The sequence below is a fragment of the Macrotis lagotis genome, chromosome 6 (genome assembly GCF_037893015.1).
Source record: "Macrotis lagotis isolate mMagLag1 chromosome 6, bilby.v1.9.chrom.fasta, whole genome shotgun sequence".
NCBI lineage: Eukaryota > Metazoa > Chordata > Mammalia > Peramelemorphia > Peramelidae > Macrotis > Macrotis lagotis.
In genome coordinates this window covers 187,940,442-187,959,988 of record NC_133663.1, presented here as the reverse complement: position 1 = coordinate 187,959,988, position 19,547 = coordinate 187,940,442, and the positions used below count along the sequence as shown (strand labels likewise).

General features: G+C 41.9%; 2 protein-coding genes and 1 pseudogene across 2 annotated transcripts in view; 2 read left to right on the top strand and 1 right to left on the bottom strand.

Moving 5' to 3' along the window:
- Positions 1-13,092, bottom strand: part of SEPTIN10 (septin 10) — a 68,238-nt gene extending 55,146 nt beyond the window's left edge. Inside the window, exon 1 of the mRNA XM_074192141.1 lies at positions 12,777-13,092. Coding sequence (XP_074048242.1) covers positions 12,777-12,806 — 30 coding nt within the window. The 5' untranslated portion in view covers positions 12,807-13,092. The remainder of the gene's footprint in view (positions 1-12,776) is intronic.
- On the top strand, positions 845-2,851 carry LOC141491527 (profilin-2 pseudogene; annotated as a pseudogene).
- A 538-nt stretch (positions 13,093-13,630) lies between the features above and the next one.
- On the top strand, positions 13,631-19,297 carry SOWAHC (sosondowah ankyrin repeat domain family member C). Its single transcript, XM_074192137.1, has one exon. It carries the CDS (start codon positions 13,728-13,730, stop codon positions 15,558-15,560), a length of 1,833 nt encoding a protein of 610 aa, XP_074048238.1. The 5' UTR covers positions 13,631-13,727; the 3' UTR covers positions 15,561-19,297.
- The last annotated feature ends 250 nt before the right edge of the window (positions 19,298-19,547 follow it).

The window sequence follows — 19,547 nt, the reverse complement described above, 5'->3', positions numbered from 1 at the left end:
GCTCATTTTCTAGAGTTGAACCCATTTCTGGGGTAAAGGGGACACTGTTCCGAGCTTCTTATGCTGGGGGCCAGGGGGCCTGCTCTCCGCAATGAAGCCTGGCTTGCAGTTTGCTCCCTGCACTAGTCCTATGTAGTCATGCCCACTGGGCCCTAGATCCAATATTTTGCCTTCTCTGCTGGACTGAAAGCCTCATAACTTTTCTCTTGAACTGTGACCCAGGGTCCTCAGTTGTCTATCTGTGCTGCAGCCAAGAGCCTCTCACTGGCTTTCCCACATCCCACCTGAGTGAGAAAGACCTTTCCTGAAGTTCTTCCAAGATATCTTAAACAGGAAAATTGCTCCACTCCATCTTTTTTGTGGGTTCTGTTATGCCAGAATCCATTTAGAGGTTTGATTTAACAGTATTTCTGAGGGAAATTGGAGAGTGCTCAGGCATCTTCCTGGCTTCTCTCTGCCACCTCGGCTCCACCCTAGCTTTCTTCTAAAACTATTCCAACATTTAAATTCAATAAAAACACCAAACTAGGCAGTGATCAGGAAATATAAGGAGAAACCATAGTGCATGACTTTTCCAGTCTAGGTCAACATAAAAAGTGCCAAAAACCAATGGGCATCATGAAAAGGACTCAAGGCGGGAAGAACCAAGTAGAATCTTACAGCAAGAGACTAGACTGGGATCTACAGAATGGTGTCCTTGATCCATAGTATTCAAGGATTATGAACAGAGTCAACTATGTCACTGGCACATAGTAGGCACTTAATAAATTTCAATTCATTCATTCACATTGAACTTAATTGTGAGAAACTCTAAAGTGAACTGCACTGTGAGAACTCAAGCAATATGTACTTCCAGGTGTGAAGATGAGAATTTCCTCTTAGATTCTCACATGGTTCTAAAAGACAATTCCTCCAATATGATACAAGGTTGTATGTTCATAGATTCCCTCAACTCAGAACTACAGTGCTAGAAGGAATTAGATGTTACATAATCCAGTCCCTCTCATTTTTAGAAAAGACATTTACCCACAACTATCCATGCATGAAACAGCTCAGGTGTTCTGACCTTTATTCTGTATGCCACATTGCAGTCTATTCACATTTCAGAGCTCTGGTAGATAGGTGTGTGCAAGGGTACAATATCATATTTTAGTGACGCAACAATTTCCAAGACATTACAGAGGAAACTGGAATTCCGTTATTGTAAGATAAAAAATAGGAACAAGCGAGGAAGATACTTTATAAATCATTGCTTCTTCAGGTATTCTTCAGATGCACTTTTTTTCAAGGATCTCCTAGGATCAACAAAAGGAGCCACAAGTGTCATTTTGGTCCCAGAGTTCTGAAGGACCTGTGACTGTATACCAGGGTAAGAGCCTTTTACAGATCCAGTTTGGTCTTAGGATGAAGCTGTGTTCTGGGCAACTTCTGTGCCTCTAAAATCAAATCATACAATTGTCCTAGGATCTGCTGCAGAGTAGCCAAGGCATGGAGCTCAGAACAACTGTAAGCTCAAAACCTGTAGTGCTTTCCAACTTGCTGATATATTGAGGCCAGTCCACTGGCATTTCAAGCAAGAGTAGCAGACTAAAAGGGCAACTGACTTCATCCTAAATCAGTGTTAAAATATTTATTTAAATTTCCTATTAATTTTGTAATCAAAATTGTTTTTTAATTCAATGAAAGTATTCCTTTGAAATGAACACTTTTAAAAAATATTGATTGAAATTATTAAATCTTACCCAGAGAATTCCATTTCTCCCACAGTATGTAAATTTCTCCTCACCTCTAGATTCTGGCTCTTTCAGCTCCTAGGATTCATTATTAATCATTTACTTAGATTCATTTTATTAAAATGAGTTTTGGAGTGTTACCTCAAGTAACATGCATTTTAAGGTCTTTTTATTTGTAAAGGAGGAGATTTATCCAAAGTAAAACAAAAATGTCTGGGATCCCTATGATAAAGATATATTGAAGAAAATGGGAGAAATGAAAATATATTAGTGGTAAAACACTTTTCAAAAATACATGTTAAGGGGGGGGCAGACTGACCCTGGAGTCAGGAGTTCAAATGTGGTCTCAGACACTTAATAATTACCTAGCTGAGTGGTCTTAGGCAAGCCACTTAACCCCATTGCCTTAAATAATTTTTTTTAAAAATACATGTTAGAGTTGTGCCGATGCTCCTTGGTGCCCGCGGCCTCTCACGGGGGGGGGGGGGGGGGGGGGCGCGTTGGGCACGGCAGCCCTAGGAGGCCCGCGGCGCAGAGTCTCTGCCCGGCTCGGCTCAGCGCAGCGAGTGGTTCTGTGCCTGCGCGGCCCCGCCCGCCCACCCGAGCCCCACTCGATGCACTCGCCGCACTCGCCCCACGCACCCCGCTGCAGTGCGGAGGGAGGGCTCGAAGACGGCTAGCTGGCAGAGCTACGTGGACAGCCTGATGTGCCATGGCTGCTGCCAGGAGGCCCCATTGTGGGCTACTGCGACACCAAGGATGTGTGGGCGGCCACCCCCGGGGACATCTTCCAGAGCATCACGCCAACAGAAACAGACATGATCTTGGGCAAAGACCAGGAGGGCTTCTTCACCAACGGGCCAAAGAAGTGCTCAGTAATCAGAGACAGCCTGTACATGGACCGTGACTGCACGATGGACAGCGACTGCACCATGGACATTGGGACAAAGAATCAAGGGGGAGAACCCACATACAATGTTGCTGCAGGCAGAGCTGGCCAAGCATTGGTTATAGTCATGGGAAAGGAAGGTGTCCATGGAGGGACACTGAACAAGAAAACATTTGAACTGACTTTATACCTGAGGAGGTCTGACATCTAAGCAGCCTCTCCCCATCCACCTAGCAACCAACTGTCTTCATCACCACCCGTTTATGTTCATAGCTACCAGACTGTCTCTGGTAGTTCATTTGTTTCGATTGACCTATTTTTGAATGTCATGATTCTGTTTTTACCCATATGGATCATTTGTATGTTAACCACTGTATGTACTAGAAACCTTATCTGGCACCATTACTGCAGCATAATAATGATATGCATGATACCTTGAAATTTTGGGGGGTAGGGGGCATGCCAATTTGGGCATTGCTTTATTTTTAGCAATTAGTAGGATCTTGAGACTACTCAAATAAGTTAACACTAATAAGCGATGTGCCGATTGTATGATCTTCAATTTGATCAATGTCCTTTCAGCACTTTGAGCAATTACACGACTCCCTTAGTCTTCCTTTTCTAGAGCATGGTTGGGAGGAAAAAAGTGCATGCATCTCTCTTCTCTCCTACCCTCTTCCCTCCCCTCCCACATCCAGTATTTTGTTTGCTTCCATCTATTCATGCAGTGCCTAAATTATTCATCTATTTTAACACTATTTTTGTTTATGAGCTGCTGAGAACTGCAGGAAATTTTGCCTTGGTGGTGTTGTACTCCAGTAGAGTGTCTAGTCCTAGTGTCTAGGGCACACACTACTCTGAGTACAATGGCACAGTCCTAGTGTCTAGAGCACACACTACTTTGAGTACAACAGCACAGGAGAGCAAAAGGTGCACTTCCTCCTTGATCTTACAGAACTTATCTGGATTAACTCCCCAGGGACCTTCTGTCACTGCAATAACTCAGGCACTTGAGAGGTCTCTGTCTTGTCTTTTCATATCAGCTCCTGTTTCTGTTTTTCAAAATTTGATTTACATGGGTAGCTAGGTGGGGCACTGGATAGAGCACTGGCCCTGGAGTCAGGAGTACCTGAGTTCAAATCCAACCTCAGACACTTAATAATTACCTAGCTGTGTGGCCTTGGGCAAGCCACTTAACCCCACTGCCTTGCAAAAAAAAATTAAAAAATTAAAAGAAATTTGATTTATAGAAGGCTGCCATCATGGACATTAGATACTCCCAACATAATCATCTGGAGTGTGTCCGAATTTTTTCATAGGCCCAATTTTTATTTGCAGCTTGGGTTTTTGTATGAAATTATGTTATTGTGGAAAAAACTGCCACCTTCAGCTATATATATTTACTGGTAGTCTAGACTGACTTATTTAGTAAATGGAATTGCTGCTTTAATACCAATATTTGGATAAGGGCTGGAAGTTTTATAAGCTAAAATAGTTGAAATAGATACATTTCAAATTTGAAAACCTGCATTTAGGGGTGACTAGGTGGTGTAGTGGATAAAACACCAGCCTTGGAGTCAGGAGTACCTGGGTTCAAATCTGGTCTCAGACACTTAATAATTACCTAGCTGTGTGGCCTTGGGCAAGCCACTTAACCCCCATTTGCCTTGCAAAAACCTAAAAAAATAAAAAAATAAAAAAACCTGCATTTGGCCTGTGACACCTTTGCTATAGAGTAAACTTGCCTTGTGCTCCAGTCATCCAAAGTATATGTAACCAAGCTGTCGGTTCAAAGCACGGAACTAACTTGTATGTTCATTATAAAAAAATAATAAAAATAAAATACAAATGAAGACTTCTGTATAGAAAATAAATGGGAAAAAATAAATGGGAGGTGGTATTGGTTGGAATAATTGACTTGGCTGTTTTGTGATGAATTTTTTAATATGTATTCTGTACCATACTATTGTTAAAAATGAACTGTTGCTATTGTGAGATGGACCTTATCTAACCCAGTAAGAGTTTCTCATTTTGAATGGCACTATTTTAGGGACATTCTCGTATTTGCTTATATTGTTTGGGCCTTGTGGATAATGTACAGATTTTAAAAAGAAAATCTTGTTGCTGATTTATCCATTTCTTTCCCTGCACTTTGTTACATCTGGAATACAGTCTAACTCATCTGGTTTAATATGCATTTCAAAAATGCCATAACTATTAAAACACCTTGTTTACAGACAGATGAAATAAATTTATTCCAACCAAATAACAAAAAAATAAAAAATAAAATAAAAATACATGTTAAATATATACACATGTGACACTAAGTAAGTTAGTCACTTAAATCTTTGTCTCAGTTTCCTCAATTATAAAATGAGGATAAGAACAGCATCTACCTTACAGAAATATTCTGAGGACCAACTGAATTAATACTTACAAAGCACTCAGCAGAGTATCAGGCATACAGCAGGTTCTATAAAAATGTTTTTCTTTCCTATGAAGCCTTGAGTACCAAGGCTGATTGATCTTGTAGGACTATTCAATTTCTCAATGTTAAGTTTCCTGAGGGCAGCAAAGAAAGTCCAAAGAATTCCAAGAATCCAGAGATGGGTAGGAAATGAAGAGTGTACCATAATTGGTTAGCCTACCCCTAGCCAATGGAAATTACTTTGTTCCCACTTCTTTGCTACTAAAAGTACTGCTATAAATGTTTTGGTGTATTTGTGGACTTTTTCTTTTTTCTTTTTTTTTTTTTTGGCTAGGCAATGGGGTTAAGTGGCTTGTCCAAGGCCACACAGCTAGGTAATTTTTAAGTGTCTGAGGGCGGATTTGAACTCAGGTACTCCTGACTCCAGGGCCAGTGCTCTATCCACTGTGCCACCTAGCTGCCCCTTGTGGACTTTTTTTCTTAATCAATCACTCCCTTATGGTAAATATCCTTCAGGTTTCTCTGGGTCAAAGAATATGAACATTTAAATCATTTTTTTCTACATAATTACAAATTGCTCTCCAAAATTGATTTGCAGCTTCACCAACAGTGCACTGGAATGCCTTTCTCTCTGTCTGTGACCCTTCTAATGCAGACTATTCTCATTATTTATCAATTTAGTCAATTTGTTGAATATGGGGAAAAGTTTCAATTTTCCTGATTTTCTTTTTTTTTAATTAGTGATTTGGAAGCTTCTGGAACATAAGAAAGTTCCAAATCAGTACAAAAGTTCCAAAATGATTAACAGTTTGCAATTCTTTTATGAATTGTCAATTCATATCCATTGACCATTATTCATATCCATTGACCACTATTCTGGTCTCCTATGATTCAGTTCATTACATACATGGGTTGTTCAGTCATTTCCAGTCATATCCAAGACTGTGGTCGTATTTGGGTTTTTTTCTGGAGGTTACCACTTTCTTCTCCAACTCATTTTAGAGATGAGGAACGTGTGTGTGTGTGTGTGTGTGTGTGTGTGTGTGTGTGTTCCCATGTCCTAAGAGAGAACAAGGCTCCAGTCTGGAGAGATTACTACCACCATAAAATGAATAATTAAAATTGTACTTGTCTTGCCAAACAGCTTTTAAAAGAGGCTTTGTACTTGAGTTCCAGAGAATTAATAAATGTTTAAAAAAAAAAGGAAAGGAGCATTGAACTTAATTTCTAAATGTATATGTATACACACACACACACACACACACACACACGGAGAAAAAGAGATGTATGTATGTAAACATTGCCTATTATATATGTTTAACAAAGGCATTTGCTACAAAGACTTTTCCTTCAACTGACCACTTCTCTTCTTATTCTAGTTGCATTCATTCTGCTTTATGCAAAGGCATTTCCATTTTCCATAATTGAAATTATTTATTGCCTTTTGTGATCATAGCTAAACTTTATTTAAGAATGTACCCCTGGGGCAGCTAGGTGGCTCAGAGGATAGAGTACTGGCCCTGAAGTCTGGAAGACCTGAGTTCAAATCCAGTCTCAGACACTTATTGCCTAGCTGTGTGACCATGGGCAAGTCACTTAACCCCATTGCCTTGCAAAACAAAAAAACAAAAAAAGACTATATTCCCAACTTATAGTTGTGAAAGATATGTGATCAAATTGTCTTCCACTTTTTTTAATAGCATATATAAATGAGAGATTTGGATGTATACTTCTAAGTTCTCTTCCAACTCAATCTCTGATCCTTGTATAATTTTTAAAACCTTGCCTTTCACGTAATAACTTTTAAAAAGCAACATAGAAATTCAGTAAGTTTTCATTAATTTATTTTTAGACAGCTTTGAAATTAAAAAGAATAGTGCAATACCTCCCTGGAGGTCAAGAAGTACTTATCAGCCTTAAGACATTTAACACCTTGGGTAAGTCACATAAGTGCTGTCTGCCTCATTTTCCTCATCTGTAAAATGAGGACAATCCCACAGCTGTTGTGAGAATAAAATATGACCATACTTGTAAAAGCACTTTGCACATGGGGGCGATGATCAACCTTGATGGACTGGCTCATTCCAATAGTGCAACCATCAGGGACAATTTGGGGCTGTGATAGAGAATACCATCTGTATATCCAGAGAAACTGTGGAGTTTGAACAAAGACCAAGGACTATTACCTTTAATTTAGAAAAAAACCTGATATCTTTTTGTCTGATCTTGCTATCTCTTATACTTTATGTTTCTTTCTTAAGGATATGATTTCTCTCTCATCACATTCAATTTGGATCAATGTATACCATGGAAACAATGTAAAGACTGGCAAATTGCCTTCTGTGGGAGGTGGGGAAAGGGAAGTAAGATTAGAGGGAAAATTGTAAAACTCAAATTAAATAAAATCTTTAAGTAAAAAAAGTACTTTGCAAACCTTAAAGCATATATATATATATATATATATATATGCTTATTAAAAAAACTATTTCCATCCTTACTATTCTAAACCTGTACAGACTATTATTATACTTCACAAATAAAATAAGAAAAAAGATCCAAGACATCTATAATCAAAGGCTTACCTTCTAAGAGAGAGCAACAGGGTTCTGGTTGGGAAAGAACACTACCACCATAAAAATGAATAATTAAAAGTGCATTTATCTTAAGAAACAGCTTTTAAAAGAGGCTTTGTACTTGAGTTCCAGAGAATTAATAATTTTTTTTTTAAAAAAAAAGGAAAGGAACACTGAAATTACTGAATTTCTAAAACTAAGATAAGCATTTAAGGGTGGTCTCACCTCCTTTCTAACTTTAATACCCTTACTCGACTAAAGATTTCAGATACATTTTTGGACACATTTGTTATACAAACTACAATAGCCCTTGCTCTTTTTTGTAGTCTTAGTAATGAATCCTTGACTATGCTTCTGATAATGTTTCTGGCAATAGTGTGCCAACAGAATAGGTGCTTGTTAAAAAGTATCATTACTGTACATTGTGTACTATTATAATAGATAAATGTTATCTTAAAATTGTTTCCTTGTTTCAGCATAAATACTCCACATTCCCCTAATCAGAATAGGTATTCAGGAACTGTTATCATGTTTTTCTATTTATATCAAATTTCCCATATTTCAAGAATTCAAACTTTCATCCTCCCTGATATTCTCCCTGACTATAGAACCCTTCCCTTTATTATATAGTCTCTATGAATTGCTATATAGGATCACCTTGCTGTTGATAAAAACCTTTAATTCTATCCATTTTGCAACTGAAGGACTTACCCCCTTTAGTGTTTATTGTCTTCTCTAAAACAAAGATCAAAAAGCAGTTAACTTCTTCAAGAGCTCTTAACTTTTTGTGGTGTCAGACTCCTTTCTTTGAAAGCCTACAGAATCCTTCTCAAAAGTTTTTAAATATTTGAAAAGAAATGATAAAGTTGAACTAGAGATTAGTGAAAATAAATAGGTGTTTTTTTCTCCATCCAATTTCTAGAACTCCTGAAACATATCCCTAAATTGTGGAACCCAGGTTAAGAAACTCGTGAGCTAAATCATTCTAAATGATAAAAAAAAAAAAAAGCAAAGAAGTTAGTATCACTGGACTGCAGAGTTCATGAGGATGGGGGGGGGGGGAAGAAGTGTACTGGAAAGAGCTAAATGATCTGATCCACATTCTGAAGGGTCTTTGGACATCAAACAGGATTTTTGATCTTGGAGGTTAGGGTTTACTGACTGAGGAGGTTGGGGAGTGCACTTTAGGAAGATTGATTTGACACCTGAATGGAAGTTGTACTCAAGTGGGGAAGTTCTTGAGGCATGGAGAAAAACTAGAAGACTACTGCATAAAAACCACAATCCAGGCCTTAAAGAGATTTGGAGAGGGAGAGAGAAGCTGACAGTCCTGGTCCAACAGTCATTGAGAAAAGGTGGCTTTTCATTTGGGAGAGAGGACTGGTTCAAACCAATATTTTCTTCTCATGACTCCCAGAATTTGAGAACACTGCCTAAGGCTACCACCTTTATAAGTTGTTATGGTAGAAATAATTCATCACTTGATAATAAACCCTGATAATAAGTCTCTAACATCTTAAGTAGGTACTCTTCTAAGGGAATTACTGCCAGCCCTTACTCAAAATGTTTCTAACTTGATAGGACCTGCCAGAGTTTCCATTCCACTGACAAACATTCAAAAGCACAGAGCTACACTGCACAATAAAAGGCATCAGAGGATTATTCTACTAATCTCTCCATATTAGTTGAAAAATTATAACCTCCATTCCACAGAGGAATATTGAAGCACTAATAGTTTCATAATTTGCCCAAGATCACACAGCCAGTAAGGATACTAGGAAAAGAACAATTGATTTTTATTTAAATATTTTATTTTTCCAACTACATTCATTGGTAATTTTCAACAATCATATTTTGCTGGGTATTGAGTTTGCATTTTTCTTCCCCCCTGACAGAAAGCAATCTAATATAGGCTATACATGTATAACCATGCTAAACACAGATCAATATTAATCATGTTGTGAAAGAAGAATCAAATCAAAAAAAATGATACCTAAGACAATTTTAAAAAATTGAAGCTAATAAGCTTTGGTCTGCATTTAAGTTCCACAGTTCTTTCTCTGGATATGGATTGTATTTTCTATCAAATCTTTTAGAATTGTCTTTGATTATTGTACTACTGAAAATGATCAAGTCCATCATAGTTGATCATCACCTAATGTTGCTGTTAATGTATAACGTTCTTCTGGTTCTGCTCACTGTTCACTAAGCATCAATTCATGCAAGTCTTTCCAGGTTATTCTGAAGTCCTACCCATTATGATTTCATGTAGAACAGTGTTCAACTATTACATTAAATTTGCAACATGATATAACACCAAATAATATAGTAATAAAAATTCAAATCTTATATTTCTTATGTGATGATCATACAAAAATAACTCAAGTACATGTTTAACTTGTTTCAATTGCTGTGGTGGGTAGAAACATTCACTTCTCCACATTTCCTTTATGAATAGTAATATATAATGCAAGCTATCTTTTGGGGATTGAGGTGCATTCCATGATCCTAGGAAATTGTCTATTTTAAGTTATTTAGAAGAAAAAGGAGATTGAAACAGTCTTGTGATCTCATCAACAAATACAAATCTTTTAACAAAATGCCCAACCAACTCAATTAAATACAAGTTCCTGCTACATACCAAGGTCTGTCCCCTATGTAAAGATGAAGATTCTCTACATTTGAGAATTCAGGTTATATTTCCAGTGCCCTATACCAATACACTCTGCCTCACCAAAGATGCATATTCTTTGTGCCTTCTTATTTACATGTTGAATGTTTCTAGCATTTGATAAAGAATTAGAATAATCTAGAAAATATAGACAGAAATAGCATAACAACGACACTAGGAGTTTAAAGAACATAGACAAACTAAAACCTATAAGGAATTGATAATTTATTCCTTTAGCAAATACCACTCAGGAATAAAGTGCTATCTGCAAAACAAAATTAATGGCTTTTTCCTACCCTCAAATTGTTAAAAAAATTTACTGGGAAGAAAAACCATAAACACAAACTTTTACGTCGTAAGTCAATAATGATGGTACAAAAAGATATCATAAAGGAGTATGCACAGTATGCACAATCATTTAAAGTGCTGTGAGTTCATAGGCAAGAGATGGTACTGTGATCATTGCTGGCTGAAGTGGTAAAGGGAAAACTTCAAGAGAGGCCTTGAAAGGATAGAAATTGGATGGGGGAGGGGGGAGAGACAGGACAGAGGTAGCTAAAATGGTCTGAAAACAACCAAAACAAAAAATTGTAGATGCAGGAATTTGCATGAATTCTGTAATTTAAAATGGTAATGGTGGGGAAAGGGAAGAGGACTTAATAGTTGTGAAAGCTTTCCTTTCATTAAGCTGAAACTTACTAAACTAAAAGGGAAATGAATGAGAAGAAAAGAATCCAAAGCTCGCAACAACTGAAAAAGCAATTGAGATGTCTGTAATACTATTCTGAAATAGTCAACAGACCCAATGTTGTCATTTGATGGAAAATTATGAGTATCCCTTCAAAGGTACAAAATTGTAATAAAGCACTTGCATTCAAAAAGTCCCACTGCTGTCAGAAATAGACAATAAAGATCAGAAGCAGTATGATTTATGGGATAGAAAGTTCTATCATTGGAGTCAGAAAAACTTTTTTTAGTCCCAACTCTGAAAAATGAGCTGTATGACTTAGCCCCTAACGTATAAAAGGCATCACCCAAACAAAGACTAGACCAAAAAAGAACTCCAAAAAACTAAAACTTCCTAACCTACCTTCAGTAGTAACCAGATAAAGGAATATTATGTGACTCCCAAACAAGAAACAAATTACAGATAGATATATATATAGATATATATATATATAGATATATAGATATATATATAATGCTGTTTTTTTAAATCAAGTCAGACTCAAAGGAATTGGGCATAGTTGGGCATAGAACACGTCAAATTTTGACTGAACCCAGGGACAAATAAGAATCTAGATCAAGATGTTTTATGAACTTAAGGCTCAAAGAATGCTGCAACTTGAACAAAGTGTTAAATAGAAGAAATTTATAACCTGTGGAAATAATAGTGGAAATTGAACTAGACAGTATTAGATCCAAATCCACTACTAATTAAATCTGACTTCATTTGTTTATCAGCATCTACTCGTCCTGCTCTGATTATCCAAATGAGAATAATAAATAGCATCTGTATAGTCTCCAAAACACTCATCTGTAAAATGAGGTTGAATGAGATGGCCTCCAAGGACCTTTTAACTCTAAATTATAATCCTATGAGAGCATAACACCTTAAAGTCTTGCAAAAAGCATTGAGATAGAAAATATATCTCTATTTGGCTATTGAAGACAGAAGTCGAGTGACTTTTTGAAGGGGAACAAATGGAAAATTAAGTTAAAATAGCATTTTAGAGTATAGGCTTTGCAATCTTAGGGTGATATGTAAATGAAAGCTATGTAATCTAGCTCCTCAATTCTCTTAATTTGTATAGTTCTGGGTGGCAGCAATAGTGGAAAGTGTGCTGGGAAGGGCCAAGACTGGGAAATCAAATTCAAATCCATTTCCCACAGCTTTTTTGTGAGACTTTACTTTGGTTTTCCTGATGCCTAAAACAATTCCCTACCTGTAGTACAAGCTTGGTATTGGTATTTTTTTTTATTAAAGTCTAATACATGATCTTAGCCTTAAAAGGGTGATCCAAATTTGAAGAAAAGCAGCCAAGCGCAGGAAGGGGGCAAAGGCACCGAAAAAGAATCCGGTCTAAGCGTCCCCAAGGGGTCCCGGTAGGGGCTGGGAATGGCCAAACGGCAAGCCGGGCCCCGAGTGCCAGGATGCCAGTGTGTGCGTTATCCTCCAAAAGTGCATGCGATGTGCAGCGGGGCACTGGGCGTGCCAGCGTTCCAAGTTACTCACAAACTGCGGGTCTCCGGCCCGGGCTCTGGGTCTCAGTCCCCCCTCTCCCAGGGGCCCCCCGGCCCAGAAGCGCCCCCTCGCAGCCCGGGGCCAGTCCGCCGGATGCCCGAGTGCGGGTGTCGGGGCCCACACCCACCGCGGGGGCACAGCTGCCGCCCGCGGCGCGGCGAGGCCCCGGGCCCGGCGGGGAGCCCCCCGGGAAGGCGGGGAAGCGGAGCCCCGGGGGCCTCCCGCCGCCGCACTCACCGTCTGGCGCGCCACATCGGAGGAAGCCATGGCCCCCGGCCCGGAGGAGGCGGGAGCCGCGGGCGCTGCGCCCTCCAGCGTCGAGGCAGCGGGGCGCCCGGGACCAGGGAGGAGCCGCCGCGGCCGCGGGAGCGCCCGGTGCAGCGAGCGGCGCAAAGGAGTCTGGAAGGAGCCTCGGGGAGGGCGGGGCCGGGGCGGCCGGGGCGGAAAGCGGCCCCCGAGGGGCAGGAGGGGCGGGCCGAGCGGGGCGACTCCGGGCTCTGGCCGCCGGGGGGCGCCAGCGCCACGCCGCTCAAGGCCGGGCGCCGGCGCGAGCCCGCGGAGGCCGGGAGGGGCGCGCGCCGCGGGGGCGAGCCCGCCGTTCGCCTGCGCCCCGGGTCCAGCACGCGGGCCCCGCCGCCGGGGGGGGGGGGGGGGGAGCCCAGAGGGAGGAGGCGGAGGAGGTCTGCGCGCGCCGGCGGGAACCTCCGGAGCCTGAAGAATGAACGGAACGTGGGGAGACGGCCAGCCCCGCCCCCGCGCTCAGCGGCGCCGGAGATTGGACGGCGGGAGGGCGGGACCGGAAACGGGGCGGAGCCGGGGAGGGGCCGGTCAGGGGGCGGGGCGCGGGGGGCGGGGTCGGGGCTGCCGCCGCCTGGGCTGCTGCTGGAGGTGGTGGCCATCGGCCGCCGCGGGAGGCAGCGCAGCCGCGTCCCTCCGTGTCCGCGTCCCTCCGCGGCCGCGGCCGCCCGTGTCCGCGGCCGTCCGGAGGCGCTCCTCGCGGGGCGCGGCAGCGGCGCTTCGGGGCCCCGGGCCGGCGGGCGTGCCGGGGGAGACGGGCCGCGGCCCAGCCCCGCAGGCTCCCGCAGGACTCGCGCCGCCGCCCCCTTCTTCCCGCCTGCCATGGGGCCGGGCTGAGCCGCCGCCCGCCGGCCCCCGGGAAGGCAGCGCGGAGGAGCAGGGAGCGGAGGGATGGAGGAGCCGGGGCAGGAGGCGGTGCTGCTGTTCCTGGCCCAGAGAGGGGGCCGCGCCCGCCACGCCGAGCTGGTGGAGCACTTCAGAGCGGCCCTGGGGGGCGAGCCGGCGCGGCGGGCGCGGGCCCGGGAGCGCTTCAAGCAGCTGGTGAACGCCGTGGCCACGGTGCGCGTAGACCCCGCCGACGGGGCCAAGTACGTCTACCTGAAGAAGAAGTTCTGCGGCGGGGCCCAGCCCCCCGGAGCCGACCAGCCCCCCGGAGCCGACCAGCCCCCCGGAGCGGACCAGCCCCCCGGAGCCGACCAGCCCCCCGGAGCCGACCAGCCCCCCGGAGCCGACCAGCCCCCCGGAGCCGGCCGCGAGCATCATCCCTCGCCTCCGGCTGGGCCGGCGGGCTCGGGAAAGGAGGACGCGCAAAGCCCTCCGGCCTCCCCGGGCGGCGGGGAGCCCGACCTCGCGGGGCTGGTGGCCCTCCGGGGAGGGCCCAGCGTCTCGGGGACGGAAGCAGCGGGTCTCGGGGAGGCCCCGGGCCCCCTGGGCGGCGCTCGGCCGGCCACCCCGAATGGACCGGAGGTAGAGCCGGGACGCGCTGCTCCCGCTGCCGGGAGCCACCCCCTCCCCGAGGACCCAGAATCGCCCCCGCAGCCCGGGCCGGCCGAGAGCGCCAGGCAGGAGCCGTCCAGAGCGGGGCAGGTGCAGCCCCCGGGGGTCGGGGCGCGCAGGAAGAACTCCCGCCGCAACGCTCCTCCGCTCCGGGGGCCGCTGCCGGGGTCCTGCCCGGGGGAAGAGGCCGAGCCCCCGCCCAGGAGCTGGGAGGAGGGCGACGCCGGCGGCACCCCGAGGCCGGGCCGCAAGAACTTGCTGGATCTGGTGATGGGCAGCTCCCCGCAGCTGAAGAGGAGCTTCTTTGTGGGAGGGGGCTACCCCGGGGGCTCTGCGGGAGGGGGCCGGGCTGCCAGAGGCGGCGGCGGCGGAGACTCGGACACCGCCTCCCTGGCCTCGTCTTCCACGGAGGAGGAAGGAAGCGCCGCAGGGTCTGTGGCCCTGGACCCCCTGGAGCACGCCTGGATGCTTTCGGCCTCCGACGGCAAATGGGACAGCCTGGAGGGGCTGCTCACCTGCGAGCCCGGACTCCTGGCCAAGCGGGATTTCATCACCGGCTTCACCTGCCTGCACTGGGCCGCCAAGCACGGCAAGCAGGAGCTGCTGGCCATGCTGGTCAACTTCGCCAACAAGCACCAGTTGCCCGTGAACATCAACGCCAGGACCAGTGCGGGCTACACGGCGCTGCACCTGGCCGCCATGCACGGACATGTGGAGGTGGTGAAGCTGCTGGTGGGAGCCTACGATGCCGACGTGGACGTCAGGGATTACAGCGGGAAAAAGGCCTCTCAGTACCTGAACCCGAGCATCGCAGAGGAGATCAGGAACTTGGTCGGGGCCCCGGACGAGGACGAGGACAGTACCTCGGAAAGTGGGAGTGGTCGTTGGAAGCTCTCGAAAGTGCTCCCTTCACATCTGATCACGTATAAACTGTCTCACGTATTGGAGGAAGGGGGAGATCACCACCACCACCACCACCACCACTCCTTGGCTGATGGGTTGTCGGGGGGCAAGTCAGTGAATCGCAAAGCATCAGGTAGCAGCGGCAACAATAGCAGCAGGATGAGACCCAGACTCAACAAAATCCGGTTCCGAACACAGATCATTCACAGCACTCCCTCTTTCAGGGACCCTGAACAACCACTGTCAGAGGAGGAAAGGCCCCTTAAAAGCAGCTCCTCCACATCCTCCTTCAAACTGAGACCAAAGTCCAATGTATTTGGGTAAAACTTATTCTTCTGGGCGCAATTTATATAGTATGTGTCCTCTGGCATGGGAATTTTGGGTATTAAACAGAATTAGGAATAAGTATAGGAAGGGGAAGGGGAAAGTTGAGGAAAATAAACTCATGTTCTGTACTTGGGGGAAGGGAAGAAAAGGGAAAGAGGTCATGCATTCCCTTTGGTAAACCCATGTATAAACAAACTACTGGGTTAAGTTTTTAGACCTTTCCCTAAATGGCTGAGTCTCTACAAACACTGGCTTGTTTTGGGCGAGGTGTATGTATCAGTGCCAACAGATTCCTTCCCTTAGGATTTTTTTCCTTCTAGATTTTTAGGATCTAGATAGAAACTTAAGTGGGAAGGACAACTTTTTAGTGTTACCTTTTACTGTTACTGGGTTTTGTGCATCGAGTACATAATTTTTGATGCATCTGTTTAAAAATATCCCTACTCTCATAGGAACACAGTATGCAGTTCGTAATGAAATTTGTATGTGCTGCCATTGTTTTTCTATAAATGAATTTGCTGTTTGAGGTACTATTACTACTGAATGCAAAGTTAGCAGAATGCAAAAGCACTGATAAAGATTAATGTGAGTAAAAATGGCAATCTTCAGTGGCAGTTTAACTATTTCAAAAACAATTTCAGTCTATTATTACTGTGAACTCAAATATTAAGTAACATTTATTTTTGAGTTGTTAATCTGAAGTACATTCCATTTAACTATATACAGGAGCACTCCACTCAGCACTGGGCTGCATCATTAGAAACTTTGCCCAGCAGACCTAAAACATTCAGCACCCAATCATGCTGTAAATGAATAGTTCTTTAGGCAGACCTAAATCAGTTTAAGTATTAACTATTCCTAGTCATTACTTTTTTAATTGGCTAATAATTTTGAGGTCATCTAACCATTGACCTTGCTTTTTGACCCTAAATCATAGTCTAGGAGTGGAGATGCTTAAAGAAATAATATCTGATTTGAAATGCTTACTAGAATTGGCAATCTACTAGTATGGACCTAGGAAGTAGCTATTAAGTTAGACTTTAATAGACTATTATTATTATTAAATAATTCTCACTTAAGGTACAATTCACTTTTTTTTCAAATTGAACTTTCTTATTATCTGTGCTCTGAAGTAATGTTATATACATTTTAAGATCTTAATCTAAACCCATTAGCTAACTTTAACAGTTTTCACTTAATAGATATGTATACTAAAGGAAGATGTCAATTAAAAGTCAAGTGGTAAATCTTCCAAGTTTAAAAATGGCACTTTCCCTTCAAGAAGTAAAATTCAGGGTTGGTTCTATATCTTGAATGCTGCTGGTTGCCCAGTCTCTTTGTACATAAGCAAAATTAAAATAATGCCAATTAAGATCCAAGACTTTCAAGTGTTGTTCCCAATTACAGTTCTTATATATGAGATATATGTGAAATATAGTCATTCGTATGTATACACATATATGAAATCTTAACTAAAGCATATCAAGGCCTCTGTCACAGAAATGAAAAAATTCTAAGAAAGAGCTAGCCCAAGCAGATTTGCTCTTATTAGTTTTCACTTAAATAGCATTCATCTACTCTGTTGCATCCTTATAAGCATCTACCTACTCTGGTAGTTAGAGAGTGAGAGAACATCCTTTAACTGACCAATTTAACCCTGCATAGTTTGCACAGAGTTAATACATTTAGAGTTCTATATCATCCTACAGAAATGAGCAACAAGTTGGTCATATCTTTCATTAAATGAGGAATGTTGCATAAAGACATATATGAAAAATTATCCTTTAAAAACATAAGCTATATTCCTTGGTGCCTTTATTTTTTTTTTTGTTTGTGGTTATAAAAATGGGGCATATCAATGATTGAAAAGCACTTTTTACTCACACAGATAGGTCAAGAGCCAATCTGTAATCTTGTGCAAGGAAAAAAAATGGATTTCTTAAGCTAAGAGATCTCACTTGCTCTATACCATTTGTATAGCTTATAAAGAAAACATCAGTGAAATGAAGCTCAAAACATCTAATAATGAAGAATTGTAAATGAAAATTCCAGCTCCTAATTTGCATTAAAATTATAATTATATGTAAAATTTATCTTGATTGAAAATTGTAATCCTCTAAATGACTAATGTAAAGATTGGCATAGTCTAGACATTCCTGTTTTAAAATAACAAATATAATTCAATAATATTTTGATTAGAATACAAATATATTTGAATGTACTGTTAAAATACTAAGCTAACTAGGAGTGGCACCTAGTTGAACAGAATATTTTATTTTGAAGAATTTTTTGAGTTTAATCTTCCAACTCTTTGTAGCCCTAGTTTGTGTATTTCTTGCTTTTACCTCCCCCTTCCCACCAAAGTATCTGTTTTGGCTTACATGTCAAAATTTTATATTCGTATCATTTTCAAAAATCATTCCAGATAGGAGCTATCTTAAATCTACCCAGTCATAATGTGCTTGTGAGCTATGAAAATTGTAGCATATATTTCAGTTTTTGACACTTTAATTTCCTCTTGATTATTTTTTAGAATTCTAAATCAAGAGAATTTGAAATCAAATTATAAGTATTCACCTGAAATTTGTAAAGTGTGCCTATTCATGGATATATGTGTATTGGATACTTTAAAAGATGTTTATTTAAAAACTGTGATACAAAAAAATGAACATGTTTGAAATTATTGAATGTGTATTGTTAACTTTTTATGGTATGTGTACTGCAGCTAGCCTGTATAACTTGAAAATTTGATACCATTTTTTGTGTCTTATGCCTAAAAACTTGGGGGCCAGGATGCCTTGTCCTTTTACATATACATATACATATATATACATATATATATATATATATATATATATATACATATATATATATATATATATATATATACACACAGATATATATGTGTAAAAGTTTGGAAGTCTGAGAGTTTGATTGGTGTGCAAGAAGTTGAACTTTCATTTTGCCAAATAAAAGTTGCCCATTAGAAGTTTGCTCAGTTTTCTTTGTGTTGTCAGTGTTTATAGTCTTTCTGTAACAGATTGACATTGCTATGAGGAACTTCAGCCTTTCTCCTCCCCATCCATTGATGCAGTAAAGTTAAGAAGTGACTTTTTTAGATAGCTTGTGGAGAGAAAGATGCTTTTAAAAATAATTGCAACAACAAGAAGCAACCTATAGTTAAGGAACAGATCAGTCAACAATAAACCATCCTAAAACTAGAAATCCAGTGTGTGTTGCTTTTGTGATTTTCATCTTACTCAGAGTTCACTTCTATGAAAATGAAGAAGTTGAAGAGAGGACTTGCAGAGTTGCACAGATTTAGAAAAGCATGGTTCTCCCCTCTCTCTAATAGCACTTGAGCTTGCTCATTATTATTTTAAAACCTAGAAGAATTGGTCATTTTTATATTTTAATTAATCTGAAAGATTAAAGCCCTGCTTTTTACCTCTAAGAAGTAGTAATACTATTTTTCCTTTGAAGTGTATGTTTTATATAGGGTACTCTGAACAATTCATTTGGAGGCATATCTTTGAAAATATGTCCTTATGTGAAAGAACAAAGTTCTTTGTTTTATAAACATTTAAAGTTTAATCACAACAATGAATACTCTATTTAAACAGCTGACACAAGTTCCCTAAATATATCTTCTGTATTAGAAATGACTTGACTTTAAACAACTACAAATATACTCATCCCTTAACAGTAACAGTACTGCTTCAATGCCTCTTTTGAATTTTCCCCATTTAATATTATATTAATGTATGGATTTTAAATGTCAGTCTTCTTAAGTTTCTCTAAATGTACATTAGTTTTGTGGATTTTCTTGCTTCCATTTTTGTTTGCAAATCATATCACTGGTTTTCTTCTAGATAATTACATATATATGAGAAGTGTACCTTTTTCATAGATAGGAAATATTAAGACAAAATAGGTAACTTCAAATACTTGAAGGACATTCATGTAAAAGGAATGTATTTATTC

Excerpts from the sequence above, each read along its gene's own strand:
- SOWAHC (XM_074192137.1), top strand. The coding sequence starts at position 13,728 with ATGGAGGAGCCGGGGCAGGAGGCGGTGCTGCTGTTCCTGGCCCAGAGA.